This window comes from Haliotis asinina, chromosome 2 (assembly GCF_037392515.1).
Source record: "Haliotis asinina isolate JCU_RB_2024 chromosome 2, JCU_Hal_asi_v2, whole genome shotgun sequence".
In the NCBI taxonomy this organism is placed as follows: Eukaryota; Metazoa; Mollusca; class Gastropoda; order Lepetellida; family Haliotidae; genus Haliotis; species Haliotis asinina.
Window position 1 is genome coordinate 8,342,487 of NC_090281.1, and position 20,634 is coordinate 8,363,120.

The 20,634-nt window shown below is 38.1% G+C and overlaps 1 protein-coding gene across 1 annotated transcript; it reads right to left on the reverse strand.

The window, feature by feature from the left end:
• Positions 1-20,040, reverse strand: LOC137273196 (cyclic AMP-dependent transcription factor ATF-6 beta-like). The gene is made up of 14 exons (XM_067805695.1): positions 19,858-20,040; positions 11,354-11,448; positions 10,438-10,630; positions 9,507-9,577; positions 9,072-9,318; positions 7,965-8,149; positions 7,753-7,830; positions 6,921-7,028; positions 5,798-5,895; positions 4,697-4,969; positions 2,844-2,999; positions 2,499-2,613; positions 2,223-2,307; positions 1-1,826 (listed from the first exon to the last, which is right to left on the reverse strand). The coding sequence occupies exons 1-14, from the start codon at positions 19,928-19,930 to the stop codon at positions 1,657-1,659; spliced, it is 1,947 nt and encodes a 648-aa protein (XP_067661796.1). The 5' UTR covers positions 19,931-20,040; the 3' UTR covers positions 1-1,656.
• Between the last annotated feature and the right edge of the window lie 594 nt (positions 20,041-20,634).

The following is a 20,634-nucleotide window of genomic DNA, read 5'->3' on the forward strand; positions in this document are numbered from 1 at the left end:
TTTTCTTTTTCGCCTGACGACAGAACTCTGTAGCAACTGCACAGGATGTTTACCCATATTGAAAAAGGCATTACTCCGTAAATCATTACTCAGTTATATTTAAAATGTCATGATTAAAATGTAATCTTGAGCACTGCCATGACTAACCAAGTTTCACTGTGTGTTAAACAGAAGCACTAAACATCAGACTTGATGAGACGATGGGAATGATGAATGAAATCTCAAAAATAATCTCTCTCCATAATGTGGCAGGTTTAGCATTAATGGCAAAATAGAGGCAAAACCTAAGTAGTGTTTGCCACCAACATCCTTTGAAAACGTGCATTGATACATTTGACTGCCATAAACAAAGTGTTGTGTCTACAACTATAACAATTAATGAAATAATCAATACTGACAAACAATGTACCCACAATATTCCCTCAAACTCAAAAGCTGTTTCATTTGTGTGAAATAATAGGTCCATTCTAACCAGAGTCTGGTAATCAAAGTTTTGTAAACTCAACACTGAACACAACTCACTGTTTAAAATTTCAAAACTTCAAAATTGGTTAATTTCCAGCAGAAACCATTTTGGAAACAAAAACACAACAATCATAAAACAAGATTTCCCTCAACTTCAACAATTGTTTTACCAGTATTTTCCGTGTCTCTACTCTTAACAAATATTCCCATATTGTTCAGGCATTTCTGAGAAGTGTGACAAGGGACAGTGCAACAAAACAGCCCCATAAGACCCTGGCTATGTCAGATTTAACTTACACAAATTTAAACTTCAATATAGTAGGAACTTTATAAGATGTATTCAAACCGTGCAAGCTTAACACTTATGCATGTTCAAACATACATGAAAACCTAAAATGACTGCAAAATGTCAGGAGGTCTTTAAGAGGTATCAAATGGTAAACAAGCTCAACACGTGCAAGTGTTAAAATTAACAAAGTCAAAGTATTATTCACCAACATTGTTAATCAGTACCTTTAACGAGAATTTAACTATTATTATAATAATTAATTATCATCTTAAAAGTATTCAAATCCTGAAGGCCAAAATGGGGTGTATTCACCCTGTCCTGTCATCCACACATCACTTTATAAGACACGATACTTCCATGTCATCTCATAGCAGTAACATGTAAAGTTTCTCTGAGACCAAATATCAGTCTCCCTTGATCATGCAATGATAAATATGTATTGACTTGCTCTGTTGTAAGACAGAAAATTTCACAAGTTTTCAATACTGTCACAAAGTATCCAAACTGATTTCTAAGGGCAGATAAAACAAGAATCTGATATTACAAACATTTCTAAACTGATATTCTTAACAAACAATCTGCTCATTTTACTTTTCTTGAACCTCAAATAAACATTTTTCAAAATATCAGCATATTGGCCACAAAAACTTGTTTCACAAAAAAACAATAAATTCAAATCTTTTATGCATCACTGCAGTATGTTTCTCTGTAATGAAAAGGGCTAAGTACTTGGTATTTGTTCAAAGTTGTAAGTAACAATGCTCCGAAAATGGAATAGGCAAAATTTTGATGATAAATATCAGCTATCTAAAATATCTGGATTGTTACAAAATGGTTATTCAAACTTCAAAATTGGTCATGAAGTAAAGACATGGTGTAAGACGTATACCCTACATGTGCAGCTATTGTTGGTCCCGCTTGGTGTCATCACTGTATCCTGCGTTGTGAGTGGAGTTCCACAACGGGGAGGGTGGCGGGATGACAGACTTGTGGACATGGATGAGCTGTGTGCCCAGCACCTCACAGTCAATCTGCATCATTCCTACACTTCCTGGTGGAGGCTGCATTGTCTCTACAGCAAATAACAGAGGTCAGGTCAGGTCAGGTCAAGTCATAGCAGCATTTAACATCACATTACTAAAACAATTCTCGTGGTTCTTCTGTGTGTCGTTGGGCTACAGCGACTACCTTCCAAATCATCTGATTTTTAGCCCAACCACCCACTCAATTGTGTCATCTCATATGACCATCACAGGGTACTCAGGACAACCTGGAACCAGCTGTAGCAAAGTACCTGTTATAGTTGCTAATGAACATCAGAGGTATCTGATATTTCCTGAGACATGAACACTGTAAATTTCTTTTCAATCTATTAATAAATTTCCACTGGTCTGGTCTTCTAAACAGATTTATTATGTTCTCTGTAAACGCTGTTATTCAAGTTAGCAATCTTCTTTTGTACACTCACCATTGAGTGTGACGACGGGCATGACAAGAGACATTCGTGGCCGCATTGTCTTGTTGTGTTCGGAGGCTGGTACCAGCAGGTAGTCCTAGGGAAGGAGAGCATCAGTTACATGCGGAGTTGGTTCTGGACACTTTGCTTAAATATATTCAGATAGTGTGGCTGTGAAAATAGTCATCTCTACAAGAAAATCAGCAAAGCCAAATTGTTTAAATCTGCGTTATAAAGCAAGTGCTTCAACCATCTAGCTATCCCAAAGCCCTGAGAGACAGTACTCACAGTGTTAAATGACAGCACATAGAATGTGTCGTTTCTTCTGTGGATGGCATCAAGGAATTCCTTCCTTCCATCAGAGCCATCAAACACCTGAACGTGGTAGCCAGGTTCCTTAGATCTGCATGTAAGAAGCAATCTATCTACAGAGAATTCCACCTGCATGTCTGTTGATAATGTATCAACAAAAACTAAAAAAAAGCAATCCTTCCAAATCCATTTTATCAAAGTTCTCACTTTTTCAACACAGCACCATTTGCGTCCAGTTCCAGAACACTGCTTCACAACCTTAAACCTCACCTGGACAATTTGTTAATATTTCCATGCTGCTAGTCTGTGTCGAACACTGACCTGAGTATGTTGGGGTTGAAGTCACCTCGTAGCGCTCGCTTCAAAGTCTTCACTGGCCTTATTTCCTTCCTCTTCTTCTTCTGACGTTTGCTGGCCTCAGATTTCTTCTTCTCCTCCTCATGCTGAATCATCCAGCCAGCTAGCTGTTCTGCTAACCTGCAAGATGAACATACTCAAGTCAACATGGTAAGCTGGGTGGATGAGGACATTTTCTGACTTCCACGATGATGCTCGATGAAGCAACTCTAAGGATAGATTGGTAACAGAGTGAAGTGGAACAAAGCAGAGGGGAGTAGGGCAATGGAGTGAGAAGGGAACTGGGGATTACTTCATTACTTTATTTGCCGACTTCCTGATAATGCTGAGTGTGGCAATTAAAGAACAGACAGACTGTAATATAGCAGGTAACAATCTGAGTGTGTGAATGACACAGGGAGGGATGGGGGCAGTACGGGAGTATGATACATTAAGGAATGTTCCAACTATCTGAGGCTGGGAACACAAGCAATGAGCTTTAACTGTTGTACACTTGTAGGGAACCCAAAATGAGTAACTGGGCTAGGTTTGTGACAGTTTCATCACGACGTGTTAGTCGAAAATCTGACCCTTTGTGAACCAAGGGACCATTCATAATTAATGGCTAGATGGGTGCTGTTGATGTTTATAGAGAAGCATGTACAATGCGAATGACCCTCCCTAAAATTTATGTACAAAGTAATTGACCCCCTTGCATGTGAACTGCAAAATCAATGATCCCACACCCCCTATTCCCACAATTTTTAATATTTAAAACATAGTTTTAAAATTTGTTTGTGTACAAAATTGCTGACCCCTTAGAACATGTATTAAAAAAAAATTACCCCTACCTCCCCAAAACAAAATGTGTGGACCCCCCCACCCATCTGCCCCTCTCTTAAAATCACCATTACATCCCCTAGCCATAAAATAAGTAATGGTCCCCAACAAAAAACATTTTTTAAGAAGGGTAGAGTACTGTAAACCCTTAAATTTATGTACTCCTGGCAAGTTTTTGATTCAAATCCATCTTCAGTGTTTCACAGGGTGCAGAAATGAGCACCCAGAATAAAGAAGAAGACGAAGTCATCAGTATCCCCCGCAATGGCAACATACTCGTCATGACTATGTCTGCTAGCTATACTGATGTCAAATGTTTTGGCAAAGTTGAAGAGTATTGCCAATATTTTATTCAAAATTCCAAAAGTACCAAAAGGGACCAGTACACCACCAGACCAAACTATGTGACACGTTTGATTAAAAACAGTTTGAAAGGTTTTACAGTTCTGTTATGGAAAAGAACACTATACCAAATTCAGTCAAAGTCAAACTTGTTGCCATGGAAATGAAAAATAAAAAACATATTATTCAGAACTCCAAAACAAGCAAAAGGCACCACTACACCAGCAGACCAATCTATGTGCAGAGTTTGGTGAAGAAACAGTGAATGGTTTTGAAGTTCTGCTCTGGAAAAGACAAATGTGCACGGATGCACAGATGGACAGACAGACGGACAGAGTGCATTATAATACCGCCCAGCAAAACACATTGCACAGGATAACAAATGATTACGTAACATATGTCTGTATAACAGCCTCTTTCTCTGATAACAGCTTAAGACAGGGATGAGAATGGAAATTTTCATTTACAGCTGAAAACTAGTCGGGGGTCTGGGGGATTTTGGCATTTTACACACTAAATATGGCTTCTAAAATCAATATTAACACTGTATATATATTTAGACATATCAGAAAAATTACCCTGGGGATGTAAAAAAACGCGGATTTCCGCGGATCCGCGGAAATTTCTCATCCCTGTTAAGAAAAAGATATACAAACCTAATTGATTCAGTTTTATTGAAGAAGGTGGGACACATGAATGCTTCGAAATCTGATTGGTTCATTTTGCCTGTTGGGTGTGTCCACCCCATCTCATCAGACAACTGCTGCAGTTTCCGAAACATGTTGTCTCCTGCATGCTTCCAGCGTGGGTTCAGGTTTTCTTTATAGGAGAGATCCTCCCCTTCCTGTACCGACAGGAGTTGTCGACTCTTATGAACATCTACCAATGAAGGGTTATGGACTGGAATGGTCTGGCTGGCAAAGAAATTACTGCAAGGAAAGAACTTGGGTTATAATGGGTCTGATATAATGAAATAACATGTGGACATATATAGAGAAGATAGCCAACAACCTAGCTCATGCTGTACTAGAATAACTGCATTTGTGATATAATCGGTGAGCTCAATCAACTGAGTACTCATTCAGTTTCCTCTCAATGGAACCAAGCCCAGGTAAAAGGGTATGTTTTCACACAGAGCATGAGCAACGGCATCCTCGATATCTCCAGGGTGTATGTTCCGAACAGTCTCCACTATACCCCGATAAATTTATTACCTCCCTTGGTTGGCTTTTTATCTACGCTGGGAAGTTGAGCGAACCAATCACAACTCACTTTCGCTTTTTAAATTCTCTAACCGATTAAACTTGGCAAACAAACATGCAGAGGTTCTCTGAAAGAGGTAGATGGATTTCTTGCTTATGTTTTTAAAAAGGTTTACGACCTATAAATTTGTGTCTGTATGATTCCCCCAAACCTTCGCAGTTGCAACTGCTACCTTTGTTGACACTGGCAAGTTTGGTTATAATGGCAGCCTTGCTGATTGGCTACTGTGAGAATGCGGAACCAGCAAGGGAGGTAATTAAATTATCGGGCCGACCCGTAGATGCGTCCAGGGTATAGTGAAGACTTTTCGGAACGTATACCCTGGAGATATCGAAGATGGAGCAAAGGAGGAACACAGTGTATACAAAAATCCATGAACAATTGACAATGTTAACAGGGATCAACAGCGATTAATGTCAAAAATAATTTCTTTCCATAAACATTCCAAATATGGAAAGTATATATGATGTGGTCATGTGACTTTGCTAACCTACCTGATTGGTCCAATATTAAAGCTGAACACAATGAGCACTGCTAATAAACATGTCCTCTTGTTTGGGGACAGTGAGAAAGCTTTCTTCAGCTTTTCATTCTGGAAAAAAAACCACGACATAAATCTATGAATATTTTATATTTTGAGACAAACTGTCTTGTCAATTTTCTTGGCAACAACATAAGGCAGGGGTTAAAAAATATGTTGAAAAGCCGCTTGCATCAGGGCAAAGGACTTTAAGAAAGTGACTTGTCCTGACTAATTTTCCACTTGCCCTGATTTTGCATGATGTTAATGTTTACTGAACAGTTTATCGAAGAGTGATAATTTCACTCTCTACTAGCTCTACTTGATTGTTATTGCTTCACTATGAGCAGATATGAAATTATATCCAAGGTTATTTGCAGTTTGAAACCTAAGTGGAAAGTATCTAATAGTCCACAGACAAGTAAGATACCATTATCTGATTGCCCGAAATGAAAACTGACTTGTCTCATGCATCGGGAGATGGGAGTTTTGAACCCCTGTAACGTTTAGGAGAGTCACCAAAAATGAGAGCATTAGGGGTAGATCATAAAAAATATATGCCAAACAATATGACAGTCTCCAGAGGAGAGTCATACAGATGTAACTCATATTTGGAAAGGTTAAGTAATAATGCAAACTGCATGACACAAATAATATAAGAATTAGACGAGAGTCACTATCTCAGCACATTTAGTATATCAAAGAACTCCCTTATAATGTTGAGTAAGTGAGTCACGTCTTTCAGCCATATTCAAGCAATATCACAGCAGAGGAACACCAAAAACTGAAATTACACGTACCCAGGTCTTTGGCATCACAAGCGAATATTTCTTAACTAGTGGGCTACCCCAGCACCCCAGGAATAATTCAGAATATATAAATGAATGAAACCAATTGTAGAAGAATAACCATTCACACTAAAGGTCACAGAGAATAATGGCTAAGAAAGGGTGTACAATCACTGATAGAGTTTGTCATGTCAGTGATGTTTGTGTTTCAGTTTTCTGACTATTTCAGCACATTTAGTGTATCCAAGATCTCTGACCTTGGCCTGCAATGATGACCATCCCTTTACTACACTGTCACGTAACTCCTACCTCTAACTGCAAGGCAGACATCTTCCTCTTCAAAGTGTCATTCTCTTGCTTCAGTTTCTGGTTCTCGGTGGAGAAGCCTTTCAGGCGGCTCTCTAGCCCCGTCAAGTACTGGAACAGGGTATACATAATGATAAATCTCCACAGTATCCTGGATGCATCTATGGTTCAACATATGGTTGATGATGATATTAAAGTAGGGTCACCCATTTTCTTCTGAGGAGGTCGGGGGTCATTAATTTTGTTCACATGTTCTGGGGGGCATCAATTTTGTACACATGTTCGAGAGGGGGGTTCATTGATTTTGTACATGACAAGCATGAACAGGTCCCTAAATGGCTACTGTGAGAATCCAGAGCCAGCAACCTTATTGGGCCAAGAAATAGATGCATCCAGGGTATTTGTGGAGATTATCAGAACATATATCCTGGAGATTATCAAGGATGGTCATATATCTTCATTACGGTTAACCGTTCATATTTGGTCAGTCAAAACACAAACAAACAAAGTTTATTAAGTTATATATTTATTCTGTTTCATGCATTTCATTTGGAATGGATGTGCATAAACAAAAATATGCTAATACTGTTTAATGTGCAGCATGTTCAGAATTTTCACTATCTTTTCCTTACATAAGTTACAATATTTAGATCACTGACTTCAAAACTTAGAGAAAAATATCTATAAAGCAAACAATGACAAAAAATCAACTATTATCTTCTACTTTGAAAAAAGTAACTACTCTCAACCTAGCTACCACCACAATCAAAATACATTTTTCACTGCTTGTTGAATACATGAAGTAATGAAAACCTGTACAAGGGAGACAACTCACCTCTTTTTTCCTCTTCCTTGACAAGCTGGCTGATTCCCTGTTCTTGATCATTCTCTGTTGCCTCTTCAAGGCCTTACCCTGAAATGGGGTGTGAATGAGACAGTCAGTGTTTGAATGAGTGAATGGCTACAAACTGCAGGACCAGCCGTTTCATACATGGTCTTACCATTACCACTGCAACTATGTCAGCTGGTAATATGATAAGCACTCACCTCACCATCCAGCTGAATCATCCCTGGGGGAGGTGACATTGAAGGTTGAACAGCAGTGACCACAGGCTGCTGCTGTCGTTTGGGGGGTGCAGCCATTCCTTTCATGTCCCCCGGTGGCTGGAAGCGAAGGGTACCTGCTGCAGTGAGCTTGGCAAACTCTTCCCCCGTCAGGACCAGAGGTTTCGCTGTAACAAAACATAATATTATGGTAATCACTGGGCTGAAACTGTGTGTCTTCAGAAGATCTGTTATACCATGGATAGCTGAGCTTTTCTCAATAAGGTTTGATATTTTAGACTGAAAGTCATAGGGACAAGATTCCACCTCTGAGTCATTCTTCTTTGTCAGTTTGTAAACAGCAATAATCAGTAACACCTCTTGCAAAAAAATAATTTAACATCATTATGGTTTTGATGAGACAAGAAGTTCCTAAACAGTATTCCAGAAACATCATTTATTATTTATGTATTTTCAGGTATGTCAGCTTGATGCAGGCAGAAAGCTATGATTTATACAGCTTTTCAGTGTTGGTTGGTTTTTTGTTTACCAGCAATGTTCCAGCAATATGGTGGCTGTCAGTAAATAATCAAGTATTCACTAGACAATCAACACCATGTGATCAACACCATGAGCATCGACCTAAGCAATTGGGATAGAGTGACGTGTGTCATCAAAGTCAGCGACCCTGACCACCTGATCTCAGTCACCTCCTGCGACAAGCATTAGTTCCTGAAGACGTCTAACCCAGATCTTCAATGGTGTTTTCAGTTTTTACCACAGACAGGAGGATCAATCCACCCTTACATATAATCAGGGTCACACCAGGAGTCAAGCCCACAATAGTTCAGTTCTGCCATGCCTAATGGACATAAATCTGCACTCAAATAGCGGCATCCAAAATGCCAGAGAGAAGTGTCCTGTGAAAAAACTACCTTCAAAAGTTTGATCTCCAGCATAGGCTTACAGGATAGAAATTACAAAATGAATCAAATTACAAATCATCCAAAACACATCTCAAGAAAATCTGAATGGGTGTTTATATATTGAAGTTAAAATGTGATTTAAGCAGGAACCACCCAACACTACCCTAAGAGATCAATATATTACGTGGTTGGCCTTGGACACTAGGTGCTTGGGATTTGGGCTGAACTACAGTTGTCCCCACTTCTGATGGTTTTGGTTGTATCTTGATTTTTGAGTTGAGTATTGAGTTGATGTTGACAACATTCGACTGTACATTGGGCAGGAGGGTGGTGTTCCCTGCAGTGTTGATGATAATGGTAGGTTTACAATCTTCTGTTGTTGTAGGTGTTGATGCAAAGACGAATGTGTTGGCAGATGATGACAATGAGTTCTGTGAACAGAAAAGATATGCAGGGATTCAGATGTTGTTTCTAGTGTGGCTTACAATGCTTTGATGTGTCCCACACTGCACTTACATCAACACCAAAACTGGCAATTGGAAACATACAGCAAATGCACGGATCTTTGTTAATTACATGGTAACCATGGTTTCAAGTCAGAGATAGCAATAATACTTACATATCCCTCAGAGCCATTTTCTGAGCAGTTTGATGAAACAGGTGACGGTGGTTCCTGCTTGATATGAACCCCTGGGAAGAAGCAATGTCATAGAATAAACACAAACACTAAGAAGCTTTAACTGGATGTAATGGTAATCTCACCATTATGCCAGTTATATCCCAGCATGTTGTGTTATATCAGTGTGTGGGCTGTATATGGGGTGAACCCTGGTGCAGTTATTTACCACTTTGTGAAACCCACAAGCATTGGTTTGGTACTGATAAACCTAGACTAATAATCCAGGGTGATCTGGGATTCGAACCCACGATAGAATGTTTCTGGTGAGCCCCTTTTGGAAACAACTCTGATTAACAATGTGGATCAGCAGACAACAGTACAAGTCACCCAATAAATGCATCTCCACATAGAAGGAAAGAGATTGACATAATGTTGAAACGTTTAGGTATAGCTGGGCATGCAACAAAACAGGAACAAGTTCAAAGGCCAGAAAAGTTCCAGCCCTCTCCCACCTCAGCCCAGGTCAATGTGTCTTCATTTGCATGTTTGTGTCTTGCTTAAAGCCACATGTGAAAATATCCAGATATGTGATGGCATTTGATTTGCTAAGCAGGCTTTTGTCAGTAAATATTTACATTAGCAAAACCGTGGGCATGCCCACCATCTGTTTCCTGATTGATTGATGACACAAACAGGCTACAGAATGAACAGTCTTGGGATACATTCTTGCGCTGAAAAATTTTACTAATGTTGTACTGTTGTCTAATATTCTTTGTGTTGTATTGATTAAATGAGCATTCTATGATAACATCCTTACCTTTGTTACTGACACAAATCAGCTGTTAACAAAATGTATGGATACTTATAAGTATGAAGACATTGATAAAAGTGAATACTACAGGGTTTCCATGGAAACAGCAACTCCCCTCACCTGTCTCTCCATAGATGCCACTGTCAGAACTATCACTCTGTTCTTTCCAGTAGTCTTCAAAATTCTCATCTGTGAATTTGGAAAAGTCTAATTTCTCATCATCAAACTTGTGTTCAAAAGTAAAGTCCTCCATGGGAAGAGTCTTGCTGTTTGTGGAGAGGTTGATTGGTGAGGAACTTCCTTCTAGGGACAGCTGGAACAGTTGATCAGTGTGTGAATAAGTTTAGTTTTACACAGCTTTACTAGTTTTAGCAATATTCCAGCAATATCAAGTCAGGGGACTCCAGAAATGGGCTTCACACAATACACCCATGTGGAATCAAACACAGGTCTTTGGTGTGACGAGCAGACACTTTAACCACTAAGTTACCCCATAGCCCCTAGTAGATGAGTGAGTATGTGAGAAACATGTTGGTAACATCAGGTTGCATCATGGCATGAAGAGATAGGTCATGATATAACATGCTATATAGAGTTTCCCATGGAATGTAGTGTTTATACTAATTACCTAAAAAATTTAAACGTCCTTCAAATGTCTACCATGAAATAGAATGAGTTTCCAGAATATTATTCCTGTGCCACGTTTATACATGAATAATACATAAAGCTGACGATATAAAACCTGACCAGAAATCACAGATGTATATTTAACATTGAAATATGACTAGCTGTAACAATACGATATCAAAATGAGCAATAAATGACTGGCAACCAATGTCAGGTCACCATGCATGAGACCAATGGAGTCTTACAGTACTGTATTACTTGCACGTCCTGAAGGAGAAGTTTTTGATAGCTTTAGTGAGACCTTTAATGTTGCATAGAAAAACTGGCATTCGTGGCATCATTAAAAGACTTCATGCATTCAAAACATCTGATACTGACATTGAGAGATGTCACACTATACATGACTCACCAGTTCATCAGGTAGTTCAGAGAGGTTCTCAGGACTGATGGTTGTGTCCATCCCGAGAATTTCTGATATGTCATGGAACTGGTCCATGCCTGACTCTGAAAGACAAACAACCAATTAACATATGCCTGATCGCTAGATAAGTTGTATAACGACTTCTTTTAGTGTATATGATTTTGTATGACAACAGTATATGAATCCATACTGAAACGACGCATCAAGTACACAAAAAGAAGTTGTTATCCATGAAGAATCTTACTTGTCTTGTGACTGGCTATACTTCTAAAATGCCCATCAAACAGATCATCTTTCTGTACACTCAATGAACCCTCAGCATATCCGCAAATGAAACAGCCAATCGGAAGCCGTCGTTACACTTGAGTGCATATCCACCCGCTACGACTGGGTTCGGTCTCCCGAGGGCTTCGTTTCGGGGGAAGTAAGCCCAAGGACAAAATATTGCACTTTTGAATCGCGATTGTACGCTTATAATCTTGTTTATTTGTTTTTTTTAAAAGCAGCAATGTATATTATATGTCATGAATAGGTGATAAATGTGTTTTAATCATGTTTGGTTTTTGGGTTGCATGTGACCTTTAAGTTATATAATGTCAACTCTTGTTGTATAACTAGCCATAATCATGGTAAACTGGTCCAATGGGAGAACTATATACAGGGGTTGAACTTTTTTCCAAAATTCCAGTGAACTTTAAATATCAACTTGAACAAATACTAATTTTACTAGACCACAATTAACAATTTGTCTTCTATTGCAAATAATCTTTTATCAGTTGTAAATGACAGAACAGCCTAAAAATTCCAAACAGTGTTTAATCAAGAAAGCACCAATCAATGATCAGATAATAATAAATGTATCAAATTCAGAATATTTGATATCAGTTATATGTTAAGTGATATTCAGTGTGTTTATCCTCATTTTGTTATACAGATTTGTGAAGTCTATAAATAGTTTTCCAGTTTTATAACAAAAGAACTGAAAAAAAGTAAGGTGTTTATTTACTGAAGAGTAGTTTCACTTTAATTCATCAATTTTATGTGGCAATGAGTGAGTGAGTGTGTGAGTGAGTGAGTTTAGTTTTACGCCACACTCAGTAATATTCCAGCTATATGGTGGCAGTCTGTAAATAATCCAGTGAGGACCAGACAATCCAGTGATCAACAGCATCGGCATCGATCTGTGCAATTGGGAACCGATGACGTGCCAATCAAGTCAACGAGCCGACCACATGATCCCATTAATCGCCTCTTATGACAAGCAGAGTCGCCTTTCACAGCAAGCATGGGTTGCTGAAGGCCTATTCTATACCAAATCTTCACGGTTCCATGTGGCAATGTATATATACATTGTGAGTTCTAGTCTGTTACTTGAAGGGATTTCTGAATGACATGTTCACATGTGGTTCCAGGCAGCCGTGTTCTAAAAGCAGTAAGTTGTAATGGTGAAACCCTATGTAAGTAATGGCACTGCAAGCAAAATATTTACCACACTGACTACATCTGTTATTTTTAGAAAAGTTATTTACAGCTGTTTTCAGGATTCATTTTGAATAAATTAGTTAATTTAGAATGTAACAAGTTGAAATCACCCATCGCTGGACTGACTGACACTTGATATCAGATCAACTGCACCGGTCCTTGTGTTATTTTACAGTGCATAGTAATATGAAACCAATAACGTACAAGTCTAGTCTGAACATGCAAATTTGTATGATTACAGTTATATATATATATTGTTAATATGTTACTGTGAATATATTGTGATCTCATTTTTGACAATAGTTTGTTGATCTAAACACTGCAAATGGTGACTGAATAAATAACTGCAAGTTGTTCTAAGAATATGCAAGTAAATAAAACACAGACATTAGTTGGTAGCAACTTCATTTTCTTCTCACCATTAACATACACATTACATCAAAACATTTCAGTAGTTTGGCCCTACTGAACCACAGAGGACTTGGATATTTACTCGATTAACAGGAGAATTCAACTCACCCAGACACCAGGCAAAGGTATTTTTGAACCCCTGAGATATTCCAAGACAAGTATACTATCTACGCCCAAAGTGAATGACATCTGAGTGACTATTCAGCAGGATTATCTGGTTTACTAGGATTTATACAGACTACAGTCATACAATTAGAATACTGCCAACTTGCGATTAACTTTAGGAACATTTAAACAAGAAATAGTCAGTGGCTGAAAACAGGACCTGGGCCCCTATTCTCGAAACATTTGTAGCCCTAAGAATTCTTAACATTCACCGTAGCCAATGTGTTAAGAATGGGCTTAAGAAGTTCGTAGGGCTACGAACATTTCGAGAATAGCTACCCAGGGTTCTGCTATAACTATGCTGTACCGTTTCACACCTACCAACATGGAATTCGAACCAATCACTAGAGTAGTGGTTCTGAAAGGCAGGGACCATTTTGCACATTAGAATGGCAGTGCCCATTCTGAATTCAGAAAATCACTGATAATCCAGAAAATGGCCCGTTGTCAAAGTTCTATATCCCACACCCTGTTGGTGGATCCTTCGTGTTGTATGAACGAGAAACAAATTAGACCATCTGGCCACCTTTGTCTACCTCAGTACCCTAACGTGGTAGACTGGTTCCAGCAAATATGACTCGGATGCAAATATAAGGGAAGTGCTACTGTACAAACTGTCATGAATGATGTTTATAACCAGTGCAGCCAATGTGTATATACTGCTCCAACGCTAAACTTGCACCAACTGTACTTAGCAAAGGGACATCATATGAATGTATTTTTATTTTGAAAAGTGAGTGAATTTAACATGAATTTAAAATGGAAGTCTTGAAAACATTCATACAACAAAACATAATTATGAAAAGTGAATGAGTGAGAGCAAGAGTAAATTTAGTTTTAATAAACTTTTATACTGCTTTAAGCACATTTTCTTTCCACAGAGGTTCTCTTCACACGTTGATCAACTACATGGTATCCATTATATTGGATCTAAGTTGATTGGATGAACATGTGATTGGATTGGATAGGAAGAAAGGAGATAATTTGTGTTGCAATTTTTTACCACTAGGTGACTTTACCAGAAATGGGAAATATGGCCGTATCAGAACAGAGGTTACATAGGAAGATATGACAGGAGTAACCTCTGTGGGAAGAGAATGCTTCAACTTAAGCAATATTTAAGCAACATAATGGTGGGGGACTAGTGAACACTATGGCCACTAGGCTACCCTTCCGCAACCTTTAACAAAGAACAATAAACAGCACCTGTAACAGAAAGTAATTCACTCTTGCAGAATTCTGTAACTACAGTTAAATAAAGTATTTAAATATTAACAGTTACATTATCCCAACAGTGCCATCGCTGTTTAGCAGTTATACTTTAACAATACTTCTATGAACATGATGAAATGTGAATACTGACCCACATAACCACATCCTGTTTTAATTTCACACATTAAACCTGCCAATAAACTGGAAACTATGACAACGGCAACTAGAAAGAGGTGAGAAATTATACTAGTTTCAACAATATGCAAGAAGCACTATCCCAACAGCCTATTTAACATACCAGAAGGTCAAAACAAAATTACACAGGTACAATGCACAACAGAATGTGTAGTTAGTGGAGGTATCTAATTCATTCTTGGATAGTTTTTGTTATATGCATTGTGAACAGAAATTAATATTTTTATGTACCCTTGTTCCACAACACACTATAAACATGATACCCAAGACAGAATAATCAGATAAAATATACATGACAACTAGGCCTGAATTGTCAACTGTGTCAGATGAAATGTTCATCATGTTCATTTGTCCATTATGAGGCCATGAGTTGAGATATAAGAATTGCTGTAAGTCAGTACTGAAGATCACTTATCATATCCAAGATGGTAATTAATGAATATCTTTCCTTCATAATTCATGGTGCACTTAATATATTTGATGAATATGTTTTGAGAGATATAATTCAGATTCAGGTACCGCTGTTCTGCAGACACCTATAGGATTAACAGATTCAGGTGGTGCTGACAGATAGACACCTATAGGATTAACAGATCCAGGTGGTGCTGCCAGATATACACCTACAGGATTTACAGATCCAGGTGGTGCTGCCTGATACATGCCTTACAATAGGATTAACAGATCCAGGTAGTGCTGCCAGATACACACCTTATAATAGGATTAACAGATCCAGGTAGTGCTGCCAGATACACACCTATAGGATTAACAGATCCAGGTAGTGCAGCCAGATACACAAATTATAATAGGAGTAATAGATCCAGGTGGTGCTGCCAGATGCACACCTACAGGATTAACGGAGCCAAGTTATGGTTCCAGGCAAACACCTATCACTATCACTATCAGATTATCAAATCCATGTAGTGCTGACAGGTAGAAACCTATACACAGTGCTAATGATCATGTCAACAATTCACCCGACGACAAAATCTCTGTACAACCTTTTAAGTTATGAATAAATGTATCAATGATACATACAAATATTGCAAAGACACCTGTTGCATGCAACAGGGGGAAAAAATGAATATGTGGGTATTTCAGCTCAGCATGACATATCAGCCTCTGCTATATCATTTCCAGAGTTGCAAAACAAAGGAGCATTCGCGTCACCCTGCATGGATGAATAATTTTTTGAATTACTATGGACAGATGACAAATTCTGACAGACGGGAATAGACATCATCCATCATTAATCATGTTAATAACACTGATACAAATATACATTATTACACTTAGCAAGAAAATATTAAATATGGCATGTTTAAAAATGATCATGATTATATGAATAGGGGGAAAATTAGGCACTTTCAGCTTGGCATAGCAATGTGTAGTGAACTTGGACAAAGTACTGCATCCTACTCCACCTTGTTAAGATGAGAAACTACAATAAACTTCTTGCATCTAGTGGCAGCCAGTGTTGCAAACTCCCCAGGAAGTTGAGACTGATAATACAATGTGCTGTTGAGATTGACATCCAATGATCCAGGAAATAAGTACTGGCGTCTTGAGCATTCACTAGTTGCATGGATATGTGCATACATAAATACCCTACAAACATAATAACATAATAATATCACCTTCAAAACATTGCCCATGGTGTGTTTGTTGCCAGTATCCTTGTACAGATGACATTTCAGACACTTTTACTTCATTTCTTATTCTCAAAATAATATCTGATAAACTTATCAAATATTTGTTAATAAAAGACATTACAGATCTTCTTAGAGTGATGATGCTTTCACTATCATGATACAATTGAATACAGATTTAAAAAATTGCATCAGTACGAGTTCTGTTCGCAGCCCCTGCTTGAAATGTTAGGGTTAGGGATAGGTTAGGCAGTGTTCAAATAGCATCTGACCCTCTGTCAAATCTGGCAGATTCACCAGTGGTCAGACAGAAATCACCAACCAGCCAGCCCTATTGTCTGACTGAATATTTCACAATGTCTTTGTGTGAAGTTGTTATTTGTGGTATCTGACACTTGTTTGCTGTTTAGTAATCATATGTTTGTTATCATATGATGTTAATAATTTCAATGCCAGTTATAAGAAATGTTAAATCTGAAAATGTTTGTTTAAAGGGGCACTGACGCAGAGCGAATATTGTTTCTCGCCAACGGTCTAATTACGAAACAAAACTGCAAATTGGTCAGCTCCCTCGACCGTGACGGACAAAGGGACTGGACTCCTGTCCATATTAGCAGAATTTCTTCACCTAAACAGTCAGGAGGCCGGATGCCCATCATATGCCATTATTTAAAAATATCCATGGTATTCCTTGTCTCATCATAACAAAATATCACAGCAGTGTAGTTTTTGGGGGATGCTTAGATGGTACAGAGACTGATCCAATTTGATCCTATTCCTGTGTTTTTAACCTCGATATTTAATAATGTTACGTGAAAATATGACGTCTACAGGCACGTAGCAAGCCACTTGTTTCAGTCCGAAAGATTGCAAAGCTTTATAATCAGATAGTTTTGAGTGTTGGTTCAAAATCATATCGATGACTTTGCCTTTGGTAGAGAAATCTGAAAATTTTCTTACGTAAAAAAAACTTTTTACATCTATTTACCCAAGTACACAGCAAATGCATGTATGTATTCCTTATGTAACGAAGTTCCATAGGTATCCTCAAAACAGTTTTGGCCCATAAGTGTTTTCAGGCTGCATGCGACAAACAGATTACATTTTCCTTGCTGTAACTCACATTTGATGGTGTAAACCTACACATGATATTTGTCATCATTCTCTGGATGGTCAGTTATTATGAATCAATAACAGGTATAATTAGTAGTAACACCACTTAGGTTACTCAACAAAGGTTCCCATTTGGCATTCTCCTGTCTGGAGTAAATACTCAACATTATAAATTAAGGTCTGTAATGGCAAATGTATTGTATGTTATGTAATATGTGCATGTAAGTGATGCAAGAGGGTTTATCAGCTGAGTTACAAAAACAAACATCGATCAAAGGATTAACCGATAACACACTGATTGATTAATTACTTTTATCTTCTAGAGGATTTGTCAAAAGGCAGAGTGTGTTGATGTACTAACCTACACTGACTACACGCTGTTGTAAAGTGTGAGTGTAAAGACAACATCCTCCCTTCAAAGAATTAACCACCCTTGCGTTGACTGATTGACTGCTCATTATTGGTTAACTAAATTACTTAGAATGGCGGACATCATACAATTAGTTGCCAGGTGTGCTATCTTGGGTGACCAATGAGAGGTTTATCAGGTTTTCACCAATGTGAAAGATGTGAAACGATGTGTTACGTTTTCGCAAATTAGACTGTTGTAAGACACACGATGCAGAGCAGGATTACTTACCAGCTGCAGATAAATGGAATACGATTTCTTTTATGTGGATATTGATGGATACATTCCTGAACAAGGTAGTAGCCTGACATCGCTGCTATAAAATTAGTCAATTTTACATTCATTATTTGCATTTTGTTTTAATTTATTTGTTGTAGCATTCAGCAGAATGTATATGACAGAGAACACACTAGATCGCCTATGTGTGTGAAATAGGATCCATGTTGGCAATCTACACAATGTATAAATGTTGCTGTCATGTTAGAAATTTACAATAAGTATAAGCAGACCGTGTGTTCTTTTATGAATTTTCAAAATCACACAAATATGAAAATAAACTAATTAGGGTTATGAGACAAAATATAGAGACATGCATTGGCTTCACTATTTTTCCATCCTAATAGTTTTCCCCATTTCTACAACTGACAGATAATTAAGCTTCAAAGTGTTTCATTTGTTTTCATAATACATTTGTAATGAACTAAAAATGACTTCACCTTACTTGATCTGTCTATAATTAAACTATCAATTGCGCATATGGACTGCACAGCAGAGGTCACAAACCAGTCACGAATTCTTGGATATCATCCGGGTACTCACGGAAGAAAAACAATAACAAAAGTTTACACCAGTCCACGGAAATTGCTCCGCATCAGTGCCCCTTTAACTTTATTCATTGGGTCCTGTGAAGTTTCAGTGGGTCAGACAGACATCTGAAACTTACATGATCCAATGTCCTGTTAATTTGAAACACAATCGTGAACTGTGGGTTAGGTCCAGACGTCTAAAGTTTTTTAGAAACCTTTTTTAATTCCCCCAAATTTCTGAATTCTCATAACCATCAAAAAAGAAAGAAATGTCCCTTTTCATAAAAACGTCTATTCTTAAACATAGAATGACACAAAACAGGGATACAGGAAGAAATCTTTCATTGCATCATGTCAGAAAGAAACATGGAAAATACGACTATAAGAATATACAGCTGACTTTCAAACTCTCGATATGTGTTGTACTTGCATACTGCTGAAGTGAAAAGCAACCATCTTCCCCACTGAAATACTTTAAGCACTTAACAAGCTTCAGTAAATTTATTTAGAGCACACACAAGGAATTTCAACCCTGACAGCAGAGTACTTAGGTTACGGTTTCAATATAAAAAATCCCATAAGCAGTGTAAACATATCATATGGGCATACCAGCAATATTGAAGAGTTCCATCCGAAATGTCCATAAATCAGTTGACAAACGAAAATAATTAACAAACGCTAAACCAACCATTACTAGAGAACTCGGAAAAGCAACTTAATGCCCATAAATATGTAGGGTCAAAACACGAGGAGTTACCTCTGTTAATCTTCAACAGACCCAGTCTTAAAAACCGACAAAGGGAACTAGGGGTGGGTCCCCCGTGCCACGCCTTCTTTTTCACACCACTCAAAGTAAATTTGTTTGTTACTGTGCTTGAACCACTTTTCAGCATCAAGCTACCATTGCATGTCAAACATCGACAAATGCACCATGAGGAACATGTATCACACAATTTGAATTATTGATGTACTCAATAACAACATATATCAACAGCTTCTTCCTGATCTGTGAAATCGGCTACCCCGACATGTTTTTTGGGTTTTTTCACTCACCCCAATCCTCACTTGTGAGCATGTTGTTGGCAAAGAATCGCCGATCTACCTCCGATACAAAATCGACCGACATTTCCTTTATGTATTAACTGGTATAAGCACACCAGAATATTTTTAGTGTAAAACCATACGGTACGCGTGGAAAATTCAACAATATGGCTGGTTTCTATCCCAGAGTTCCTTATACCGGAAACTAGTTTACACGCGTGCAACGATTTTCATTGGTTAGGAATTGGGGCTATAAATAGAATATACACATGGGTACACATGTGCTGTTTACTTCTGTCGATATTCTGTTTACCGTGGGATATAGTCTATCGTGTTTCGCTAGGTTATTCTTTGTCGCTGATTGATCGGTTGCAAATTGCCATGCGCCTAATGCTTGGAAACAAAGGATGCAACTATATAACTCAACAAAGGACCTGAATTGACGATTGTAATGCACCCTTTATAGATTAAAAATTGAGACCGCGAAATCCCATTTCAAAAACATTTAGTCATTGAAATATTGATATAATTCGTGATTAATAACCTATGTTTATATAAAAAAATCTTAGCTCTTTATGCGTGTACTTTTTAACAGAGTACCAGCTGAAACCAACACCGACAATCTTCACATCAGCAACACCACAAGTGATAGATTTCGTAGAGGACAAAGCGTGGAATATATATATATGTGTGTGGGTGTGTGGTGGTGGTGGTGTGTGTGTGTGTGTGTTGGGGGGGGGGGGGGGGGGAGGAAATAGCCTAATCTGTATCACTGCCTGTGCAACACAT

Bases quoted from the DNA above. Each gene is read 5' to 3' on its own strand.
- LOC137273196 (XM_067805695.1), bottom strand. From the start codon at position 19,930: ATGTCGGTCGATTTTGTATCGGAGGTAGATCGGCGATTCTTTGCCAAC. The intron at 8,150-9,071 runs GTAATATATTGA...GTTTTGTTACAG, and splicing joins TAGTGTCCAAGGCCAACCAC to CGAAACCTCTGGTCCTGACG. The intron at 1,827-2,222 runs GTGAGTGTACAA...TATTTGCTGTAG, and splicing joins GCCCGTCGTCACACTCAATG to AGACAATGCAGCCTCCACCA.